At 37.0% G+C, this 12137-nt stretch overlaps 1 protein-coding gene across 2 annotated transcripts in view; it reads left to right on the plus strand.

The window, feature by feature from the left end:
- The window catches only part of LOC135218656 (solute carrier family 25 member 32-like), a 36486-nt gene that overhangs the window by 6438 nt on the left and 17911 nt on the right, over nt 1-12137 (plus strand). For both annotated transcript variants that reach the window (XM_064255101.1, XM_064255102.1), the window contains exons 2-5: nt 4292-4445; nt 11289-11426; nt 11588-11708; nt 11881-11994. In XM_064255101.1, the coding sequence (XP_064111171.1) occupies nt 4292-4445; nt 11289-11426; nt 11588-11708; nt 11881-11994 (527 nt within the window). The remainder of the gene's footprint in view (nt 1-4291; nt 4446-11288; nt 11427-11587; nt 11709-11880; nt 11995-12137) is intronic.

The raw sequence follows: 12137 nt of genomic DNA on the forward strand, positions 1-12137 counted from the left end.
AACCAAAAAAATTGATATATTTGGAAAAAATTTCCCTTTTATGGGCCCTAGTTTTCACTAAATGGCCTTTTTAGTTAGACACACTTTGTTTTGCTAGTTTGCTTATTAGGAATGGTAATTTGTTGTCTTCTGTTGAAAACCTGCTGGTATGATGAGCTTAAAATACTGAAAATAAGAGGATGAATATCACCCAGTCAGCAAGGAAAGCAGATCTAGATGTTGGCAAGTTTCTAGAATTTTATTTTTTCTCCTCTTTTAGTGGCCAAGACAGAGCACCCGTCAATTATGGTCATTTGCAAGATATTTCAGAGCATGAATTGGATGTGTGTACATTTTTGTTAAGTGTATTACTGGTTTTAGCATGAAAGTGTTTTGTTTTCCATAAAAGACTATAGAAAACTATTGTACAGTACGTTTTGGGAAATGTGTTTTACAGGAAAGGTTATTGGCTTATTGGCAATGTTTTCACAGTCACCCTGTAAAACTGGGTACTCTCCAATGGGTTACACTATTTTCGTTCAGGGTACTACCTTAATGAGCTGCCAAGTATTTGCACGGTGTTTTAATGTTCTAGGTTGCGGTGTTGTTCACTTTTTCTTTTTTTTTTTTTTTTTTTTTATAAAATAAGAAAACCCCTTAAACATTCTTGGACCCCTTGAATTAAATGCCTTTCTTTCCCTCTACTGCTCAGCCAGCCTTGAGAGGTCATATCTTGCATCTGTTTTGCTGGATGGAACAGTTGTCTTTAAGTTGGTCTAATTTTTGCCTTATGTTCACCTCTTTCACCAGTTTTCCTGGTTTACTGCCCCATCTATCTTATTTAAAAGGTAGTTTATAATTGAAATCTCATGAGACTAGTTAGTAGGTTTGGTTTCATTGGCTCTGTATTGAATATATGCCTCTTCTGTTCTCTTGTATAGTACATGATTAGGTTGATGTAAGCAGGTTGCAATTGATGATATAGGATTGCTTTTTCTATAAACATTTTATGTAGGAGTGGCTGAGTCGATGGGTCGTAATGTTTCTCACAATCCCATCAAACACACTCGCCATATTTCAGCAGGTTATGAAAATCCAGTCTCTGGATATTTAATAATCAAGATCAGAAGATTGACTGATGCTGTCGCTACTTCCTTTCCACATCAGTTATCCAGGATATCCTTTATTTATTCATTTCATTTTAACTTTTTCCTGACTTTCATGTGTAAAAATATTGGTTCATTTTCTTGGATGAATTCATTTTCATGTGAATATGGCATATTTGTTTTGAGTGATGCTCTTCACAAGCTTCATTGTACAATAAAATTGGTGTTTAATTTGTTAGTCCAATTTTTCTTTTTGATCCATGTTAATTGTTGGGAAGAGGATGGTCTGTGTTGTGCTGATTGTATGGCAGTGTTTTATTATACTAATTGTTACCCTTAATATAAGACTGTTTTGTCTCTGTGTACTGGTCGGTATCTTCAAGGCCGAACCTGTAACTTATTGTTCCCCTTTTGATCACAATCTATCTTGCCAGTGTCATCGATGTTCCCCCTAGAGGGGTAGATCCATCAGTACACCTTATGTGGTGCACTGTTGCCATTACGTAAGTTTCTTTGCAACGTCGCTTAAGCCCCAAGCTGCAATTCCTTGCATTGTTTCCCTCTCCTGTTGGGGCCAGGGCCATCAGCGCACCTCACAGGGTGCACTGTGGGTATTAGCTAAGGGTCTTTGCAGTGTCTCTTCAGCCCGTAACTGCAATGCCTTTCATTCCTTTTACTGTACCTCCTTTCATATATATATATATATTTTTTTTTCATGATACATTCCACCCTCTCCTAATACACTATAATTGTTTCATGGTGCAACTGTGAGGTTTTCCTCCGGTTACACCTTTAGAACCTCCTTTACTCTGTTACCCTTTCAGCGCTGAATAACTTCTTAGGTCCCAGGACTTTGCCTTTTGACTAAATTATATTCAGTTCTATTCCATGTACCTCCTTTCATATTCTCTTCTTCTATCTTACCTTCCACCCTCTCCTAACAATTGTGTCTTAGTGCAAGTGTAAGGTTTTCCCCTTTTTACACCTTTAAATAGTAATTTTACTCTTAATTTCCCTTTTATTGCTGAATTACCTCACATGCTTTCTACTTCAGTCCTCTTCTCTTCTTGTTGGTTACTGACATTCTACTTGAAGCACTGGTCTTGTCACATGCCTTTCTCTGGAGCTGGTGTTGGTTAATGTTAGTGTTTGTAAGCGCACTTGAAGAACTACAAGGTTATATACAATTGAGGAGTATCAAAGTTGTTTAAAGGTTGGAGCACACTTGGAGAACTAAATGTTATATACAGTTGAAGAGTATCAAAGTTGTTTAAAGGTTGGAGTATGGCTTAGTGTGCTAGTCGTAAAGCTTAGGGAACATTGCAGGTATTTTGATGAATTGAAGCCTTGTAGGGAGTGGATGGCACATAGCATATGTTGTGAATAGAGATAACATATTTGTCTAATTTTTGCCTTTATTGTAGTAAGCCAGAAAGTCCATTCTGAGGAAGTTCCACAACATAGAAAGCCAATAGGGAGAGGAAAAAGGAAGATAGGCAGATGTTTCCATAATCACAGATATAGAGAAATGAGTAAAAATAATTGTGTTGAGAAATTTGTAGAAATATTTAATGTAGGACATTCACAACACAATTATCATTTTAGTTTTTTTTTATTTTGAATGTTGGAACATCAACATCCACACCACTGCCTGATTTTTCAGAACATATAGAAAGGCCTTTTACCGGACAGAGTGATAGCGTGGAATGTGGTTCAGATTAATTGGTAGTGCTCTATGAAACTTTAAGAACTAAAGGTGAACTTCCTTAACTCGGTGCAAAATATGTCCATGACTGCAGGTACCCAAATAATGTGCATCAGGCACAGATAGTTAAGGAAATGGGAAGTGTTCAACCGTGAGGAAAGCAATATGTATAGTATACAATTCATTTATTCATGTTTAGTGTTTAATGTTAGTTTATACAGTATCTGGATGCCCATTGTGTTCACAGATGGCACCCAGTCTGGATCATCCTTGCTATATAGGCCAGCTCTTCTACCTGCAAAAAAAAAAAAAAAAGCAATAGTCTGTACAGTGTTTAATCTGAAAAAGTGAAAATGAAATACTTATTTAATTAGTCTGGAATAAGCAGTACGTATTATAGGCCCGAGTAATAATTTGTCAAACGACAGATCAACCCCAATAACCCATCACATAGGCATATATTTTTTATCTGGCTACTTTTTATGTCACTGTTAACCGGAGGGTAAATGTTACCTTCTTCGGTGTTCTTCGGTGTCATAGCCTACAGTGTACATATTAATCATATACATACTACTATTACCTGGTACTGCAGGCCAGGTCTACGTGTACTCATTTCAATTGTATTGCAGGTATCTTGATGTGACATAGGCCTAAGCCCAAGGCATAAAATAGGCCAGCTCGGTATTATATCGATAGCCCAAATAATCAGTACATCATGACATGAGTAGGCCAAGCCTTTTTATATTTATCTATAGATAGTAATTCATGTTTTTATTTGGTTGTTGACGCCTTGGAGTTAAGCACAAAAATATTATACATGAAATATTACTTGTCAATTAAGAAAAAAAAAAAAAAAGGAAAATTCGTATCTGATAAAAAGTGAGCTGAACATATGTGAATGTTGTCCAGATATTGTCCCTTGAAGTTTTGGTTCAGTTTCGCCAGCCACATGTCTCCATTCCTCTGTAATGTTTCGGCATTCTTCACCCTGATTTCTGGTAACTTTCGGCAGTATAAAACTCAAGGTTACTTGTATTCGAATAAGTCGCCATTGTATACGACTCCAATACCTCCAATATGGCAAACTTCCAATTTGATGACATCACGTGAAATCACTCTATAGTGCAATTGTTTGTTATACCGGTGTACAGTGATATACTGTGTATAAGTCGTCCTTTTGGTTACCTGGTTGCAGTGTCAAAAGTCATAGCTTACTTTAGAGAACTAATGATGTATAGTATTTGTATTTGTTCCTACACAAATACAGACTTTCATTCTTTATTCAAGGAATTTGGGTTTCGAATGCAAGCCTGACCCCTATGTATGTTAGAAAAAATACAAAGTACTTTGAAAATGTTGCTCTGTTACCTAGGCATTCATTATAAATATTACATATACTAGTTCCTTTTAAAAAATATACTGTATTCAGAATCACCATACTGCATTTATTATAATTGGTACGTATTTGTTTTAATGATGTATCCCTGAATCTCTTTTTCAGTCAGTGATGGTTCAGCATCATCCAAGCCTCATTACACCGGGTTAACTCAAGCCATTGCACAGATTTTCCGCCACGAGGGCATCCGAGGACTCTACAGAGGGGTTACTCCCAATGTATGGGGTGCTGGATCAGCTTGGGGGCTGTATTTTTTATTGTAAGTACTATAAATAAGAATCTCTCTCTCTCTCTCTTCTCCTCCTCCTCCTCCTCCTCCTCCTCCTCCTCCTCCTCCTCCTCCTCCTCCTCCTGCATCAATAGTTCAATGAAATCAATAATGTATTGATTTCCCTGGCTGCGTGTCACTGGAGTTTAATGGTGGGAATATTGACAGAGAAGAAGGTATATTGAAGAAATATGGATTGGCAGGATAGGACACAGTAGAAGGAATGCAGGTCATGTAGCCTATTTGTAATAGTAAATGCCTCAAATTAGGCAGTTATTCTTATATATATATATTTGATTTCATTTCATTTCATTAGATGAAACCCATTCACATGGAACAAGCACACAATAGCAGGGGCCATTGACGTGAATGAAATTCAATCTTCCAAAAAATGTTTGTTTCGACTTCCACACTACACAAGTAACTGATCATGATACAGAGCCAGTGATTTTTCGTTGCCCTGCGGAAGGTGCAAACCTGCGACATCTGATCAGCATGCCACGACGCTAGCCCCATACCGTAGCTTTTAACGAAGAGAGGAAGCAGACTATTATATACTTATAAAATATGATTAAACTAAATGGATGGTGATTTAGAAATGGCAGGTACCAAGGATGTTCGTCATGTATTGATGTCACGCAGGTTATCCAATTATCATAAAGTATGAGCATAGCCATAAAATTATTCTTGTTCTCGTGTACCCAAAGTCTTCTCTTGCAAGCAGCCCCAGCTCTTTCATTGGTTTTTGCAGTCACTAAATCTTCTCTTCCAAGCACTTTCAGCACTTGTGCTAGTTTCTTTACAGTCACCCTAAACTTTCTCTTGCAAGCAATTTCAGAGCTTTTACTAGTCTCCACAGTTACTTTTCACTGCCTCCAAGCAGCACTTAACCCCTTTGGAAGCAAACATGAACCTTTTCAGTGATCACTGTTCATTTGTTTATCTCACAGCCTTGCATCTCTGTGTAATTTCTTTTCAGTGAATTCATGCATCCATGTCTTCCGTATTTTCTCTGAATTCTTTTATTTGTGTCTTTCTTCCCCTGAATTCTTGTATAATAAGATTCATTAAGGTGTCAAACGGCCTTGGGAAATGTAGCGCTTCCTTGTGTGAGGTACACCTGTTACCCTGCACCATTTAGTACTTGTTTTCTTTTTCAGATTTATTATGAGTCCCATCTATCTAGATATATGATACATTTCATTAATCAGGCTTTGTAAATCTAGTTGTGCTTTTTTTATTATTATTATTAAAACAGCATCTGTATATTCTAAGTGTCAACTTTATTGTCAAACTAAATCTTTTTCAGTCTCCAGACTTTTCCCATCTCTCTGGATAAATGATAGATTATATTAATCAAGCTTTGTAAATCCGTTAGTGTTATATTAATCAAGCTTTGTAAATCCGTTAGTGTTTTTGGTGGTTAGAGCTGCATCTTCTGAATATTCTTAATTGTCAACTTTCCGTCGCTGAGCTAAATCTTTCTCATCCTTTTCTTAGAGTAGAATCTTTTGAGAAGTGCCAAGAGAATAGTAAATAGGTGGCAACATTTCCCTTCTAGTAGATTCGTTTGCCAAGGTCCCATGAACACTTCCTTTACCAGTTTTTTTTTTTTTTTTTTTTTTTTTTTTTTTTTTTTTTTTACGGAAATGTCGGTTGCCGGGATCATTATTATTACGTAATAATAGCCTGTAGACACCGTCAAATGACTCTTTGTAAATACCGGAAGGGGATATTTAAATTCTGTTTACTGCTGCTAAATATATCCAAACTCAAATCTATGATCTGTGCAACTCCTTGCTTTTGTGAGACCAGTGGATTCACCTCCAAGCTTTGTGTCAATAAATCTCTCAAGTGGATAGACAATTAGCATACCGAACATTTTTGTGACTGAACAGCCGGACGGTGAAATCAATAACAAAGCAACACCAGCTTGTGATGGAATCACTGCAGAGTTAATTTTAGCTGAAAATGAACTGTTATTACCTATATTAAGTTAGACCAATTTTGCGGAAGAAGAATGAAGTAACTCTGTTGGGGGGTTGGGAATTTAATTAGAAGTCATAATTGAGGCGTCAAAATAACGTGCTATGGCGTGTGGTGACCATACACACACCACACACACACACACACATCAGTATATAATAATTGGCAGCTGTAACTCTTCATCGCTATTATTGCATAATCAACCGTGCCCTCCACACACAACACACACACCCACAACTATACACACACACACACACACACACACACACACACACACACATATATATATTATATATATATATATATATATAATATATATATATATATATATATGTATATATTAGTTATGTTATTCGAGATATAGCTGCCAATTGAACACAGAAGTGGCTGGTACGGTTGCGCAGTCACCCTGTCGTTTTCACGCCATACATACATAATTCGAGCGAGTCCTGTTAAGCTTATGTAATGTTTACGTAATGCATCGGTAACCTTGTCAAGTGTATATATAACATAAGCGCAATCACAAATTTTAAAAAGCTCGAAAGAAATAAATGGTCGAAGGAATGAAGAGCAGAAGTAGTCGCGCCTTCGTTTTTATTCGTCCAATTTATGCAGTAAATGTAACTGCTTACCCAACAGAGCCCCATACGGTAAGGTACACCAGACTGGTCTGGTATAGTGGCCGTCTCCTTGATCGTTCTGTCTTGATATTTCTACGCCGTGCCTGTTTGGTTGGTTGATGTCTTTCTCTCTATATATATATATATATATATATATATATATATAGATATATAATCAGCGTGTAAACCATGCACTAGTACTACGTTTTGGGACAAATGAAGTGGTCTTTTTGTACTAGGTTTGGGAGCAAAACAAGTTTTAAAACCTCGTGATAGTACTTTTTTTAGTACAATAAAAATACAAAGAAAAAATGTTAGTGTTTTTTTTTTTAATTACTACAACGAAATACCGCGAGTTTACAGTCGCCAACAAACCTGGCGGCAATCTGTTATCTTATTGTTTTCTTGTTTGCGTAATATGTTTAGATAACGTTGTTTGACGTAATTGAAAAAGAAAAAAAGAAAAATGTTGAAGGTTGCGCACTGGTCAACTTTGATACCTACGTGTTTGATAAGATTGCAATTTTGCCTACTCGTTTGAAGGTCTTCATGGCGTGGGGTCTTTTCCCCGAGTTTTATGAAGAGCCTACGATCACGAAACCTGTTGTACACCGATATCTGGGAGCATTCCTATAGCATAGTATTCATGACGTCAGAGCTGTGTACGTGATAAATTGGAGCGCGGGATCTCTCGGGAGATGTTAAAGCTTTATCGCAACCGACAATTTTTTGTTTTCTTAGTTTGTAACGGACGGACTTCGCTCCCAGTGTTTTGGTTACGAAGGGAAATTACTTATGATCAGATATTGTATCTTAATCTGATGAATACCTTAGCTTTTGTTAGACCAATCGGGTTCGAGAATCTGGGGGCCTAGCCCGAGTTGCGCCACGGCAACAGCCAATCAGGCTGTGGGTGCCCTTGAAGCTTCATCAGGAATGCCAACCGAAAATCGCCTTTGCAGTGGCTCCGCATTACGATATATTTTGTTGACGTATTTCCTTGAAGTAATATATTTTTTATTTATTTATAAGTCATAGGAACAGGTGCCAGCATTCTGACCCTACATTTGAGTTACATGGCCAGATATTTCGGAGTTCTTAGACTTTGCCAAGTCTGTAAAAATAGTACGACAGCCTCACGTGTGTACTTAGGTTTTTTTTTTCTCTTTCTTGACAGTGGTCACGTTGGTACTTTAGACTTAAAATTCTTTCAAGTTATTTGTTAAAAGTGCATTGTGCCAAGTCTGTTTAAGCTCGTGGCGCTCTCTCTCTCTCTCTCTCTCTCTCTCTCTCTCTCTCTCTCTCTCTCTCTCTCTGCGTGTGTGATGTAACAGAAAGATTGTGTTTGGACTGAGTACTGATTATGAAAGTTATTTTTTTTCTTTTCTTTTCTTTTTGCAAAGGGTCCTGTTACCAGGTGCGATGTCAGTTTTTATTTCTAAGCTTTGAAACATTTTTCACGGACAATTTGGGGATTTGAAAAAGAGAGGGAGAAACGTTGGTTTTAATGAAGTGAAAAGGTTTTTGTATACATGAACATTTCTCTCTCAATTAAATTGGGACAAGTTTCTACTTTCTTATATGATGTAATTGTATGATTGGATTAGTTGTTACTTATTTATTTATTTAATTCTCTCTCTCTCTCTCTCTCTCTCTCTCTCTCTTCTCTCTCTCTTTAAACTTATCTAATAATTCTTCGTAAGCGATACAGTCTCTCTCTCTCTCTCTCTCTCTCGTCTCTCCTCTCTCTCTCTCTCTCTCTCTCTCTCTCTCTCTCTCCAGTCATGTTTTATTGTTTTTGTATTTGAAAATCAGTCTTCACGACACCGCGTGCATAATTTAAGTCTTATCTGTCTGTCTGTCTGTCTTGCAGTCGCTGAAAATATGACGCGCGTCACAAGCTCTCTCTCTCTCTCTCTCTCTCTCTCTCTCTCTCTCTCTCTCTCTCTCTCTCTCTCTCTCTCTCTCTCTCTCCCCGTTATCGCGCCGAATTGCGCCTTTTACCTTTTACTTAGATAAGGTGCTACGTGACGTTCCTTAAGGAAAAATATGCGCATGAGCTACGCTTCTTTTTGCGTGTTCTCTGTGGCGACGCTTATTTTGCCACGCAGTTGTTGTTATTATTATTATTATTATTATTATTATTTCGGAAGGAGACCCTCTCTTTTTGAAAATTGATGCTGAACGTGCTGAATTTTGGAGATGGGCTTGAAAAGGCAAAATATATTATAATGTTGAAATGACTCTAAATCGCCATCAACTGTCGAGTTTTTAAAAGTTCATTATTATTTAGAGTTAATGCTATTTTAATCTCATTGTATCGTTGTAGGCGATATGACTATTACAAACTGTATGGTGTTATATTGAATAAGCATCTTGGTTTGCGTTGGAAACTTGACTTTTTTTGTGTATCACTTTGTCCATTTGATGATACATGGAGGTTATTTTTTTTTAGCCAATTGTGGATGATCCTGGGGTAGTTTGCTGCATGTTAGGTGATGACCATGGACCCAGTGCCCTCAAACCATGAACTGTGCTCAGTATCATGACTTCATTTCAGGTGTTCATCTCCTCAGTATTATGACTTCATTGTTGGAGTTCAAGTGCTCATTATCATGACTATTTTAAGGGTTCAGGTGCTCATTATCATGACTTCATTGTAAGGGTTCAAGTGCTCATTATCATGACTTCATTGTTGGAGTTCAAGTGCTCATTATCATGGCTTCATTATAAGGGTTCAAGTGTTCATTATCATGACTTTTAAGGGTTCAGGTGCTCATTATCATGGCTTTATTATAAGGGTTCAGGTGCTCATTATCATGACTTCATTATAAGGGTTCAAGTGCTCATTATCATGACTTAATTGTAAGGGTTCAAGTGATCAGTATCATGTCTTCATTATAGGGGTTCAAGTGCTCAGTGTCATGACTTCACTGTAGGGGTTCAAGTGCTCATTATAATGACTTCATTTTAAGGGTTCAAATGCTCATTATCATGACTTCATTGTTAGGGTTCAAGTGCTCATTATAATGACTTCATTGTTGGAGTTCAAGTGTCATTATCATAACTTAATTGTAGGGGTTCAAGTTCTCAGTATCATGACTCCATTTCAGGTGTTCATGTCCTCAGTATTATGACTTCATTATAGGGGTTCAAGTGCTCATTATCATGACTTCATTGTTGGAGTTCAAGTGTTCATTATCATGACTTTATTTTAATGGTTCAAATGCTCATTATCGTGACTTCATTGTAAGGGTTCAAGTGCTCATTATCATGACTTCATTGTTGGAGTTCAAGTGTCATTATCATAACTACATTGTAGGGGTTCAAGTTCTCAGTATCTTGACTCCATTTCAGGTGTTCATGTCCTCAGTATTATGACTTCATTGTAGGGATTCAAGTGCTCATTATCATGACTTCATTGTTGGAGTTCAAGTGCTCATTATCATGACTTTATTTTAAGGGTTCAAGTGCTCATTATCATGACTTCATTGTAGGGATTCCAGTGCTCATTATCATGACTTCATTGTAGGGGTTTGAGTTCCCATATTTGAAGATATGCTCAGGTTCACTCCCCTTAACTTTCAAGTAAATAGTTAATACAGTAATACCTCAACTTGGTAAACTTTTGTACGAACCAGCTACCACATTAGGATTATTTTTCCCTATGTCACCATTTTAGATATGAGACATTTTCAGATATACTTGTATCAAATATTGAATGTTAAGTGCAGGTTAGTATCGGTTAGGAACTACGAAGAATTACGTATCTGAAAATTATTCAAATGCAGGACGTACTTTAAGGTCTTTGTGACTCCTGTATATATTAGTCTTCTCTTTGTGCCTACGATTCCATCTTGTATTATGTGTGTCTTTTCTTTCCTGTAATTGCTATTCTTTTGCGCATTTACCAGTAAATATAGTTGAATATTCTCTCTCTCTCTCTCTCTCTCTCTCTCTCTCTCTCTCTCTCTCTCTCTCTCTCTCTCTCTCTCTCTCAGCAGTCCACATACTGAGTGACATTTTTGTGTTGTTATATTTCAGTCAATTTATTTTGTTGTCAAATTGGGTTTTCCTTGAGAAGATGCCTAATATGTAAACAATTATGTTCCAGATGGCCAATTATATGTTGACTTGCTTGTAAGTTACTGGGGTAGTGTCTGTATATATGTACTATAAGTTTGGCAACTATAATTTTACTATTTTATTTTTTTTATCGTTTCCCCAGTTACAATGCCATAAAGACGTGGTTCCAAAGTGGCAATAGTAAGGTAGATATTGGCCCAGGGCTTCACATGGTAGCAGCAGCAGAGGCGGGCGTTCTCACACTAGTCATGACGAATCCCATTTGGGTTGTTAAAACTAGGTACGTAATAGTGAAAGGTATTTTTCTACATAGTAGTAAATTAAGAGGTAATTTTCAGCCTGAAATCAGGTAATATATGGCTTTGGTTGCTTTTTGAAAATCAGTTTTGAATATACAAAGCTTGTAGGATGACTCAACCCATCAATGTTTTTATTCTTCAGAATGTGCTTACAGTATGCAGAAGGTCCTGGCAAAGTGTTGGAAGGGTCTGTTAGATATAATGGGATGATGGATGCCTTTGTTAAAACCTACAAGTACGAAGGTGTTCGTGGTCTTTATAAGGCAAGTAGAATAGTTTTTTTATGTTGTGGATATTGTGGGGCATTGTATGTTATGTTTCGTTATATGTCATAGATTTATATCTCGGTTGAGAAATTATGGTGCTTATGACATGATAAATTTGCTGTTATACTGTTATACGGTATTAATTTCTTTATTCATTTGATATTTGCAGGGTTTTGTTCCTGGCATCTTTGGAGTGTCACATGGAGCACTTCAGTTCATGGCTTATGAAGAGCTGAAGTCTGCATACAACAGATATCATAACATGCCAATAGATACTAAGCTGGTGAGTGTGCTTGGCATACTTCTTTGGTGATATGCTATATCTTATCTTCTATCAGGTCATCTCTTCTCACAGACTTTGAGATTCCTTTCACAATGCAATGGTTCAAGGGACAATTACAAGTCCATTTCATTCTTCTCTTATCA

The sequence above is a fragment of the Macrobrachium nipponense genome, chromosome 9 (assembly GCF_015104395.2).
Source record: "Macrobrachium nipponense isolate FS-2020 chromosome 9, ASM1510439v2, whole genome shotgun sequence".
Lineage (NCBI taxonomy): Eukaryota > Metazoa > Arthropoda > Malacostraca > Decapoda > Palaemonidae > Macrobrachium > Macrobrachium nipponense.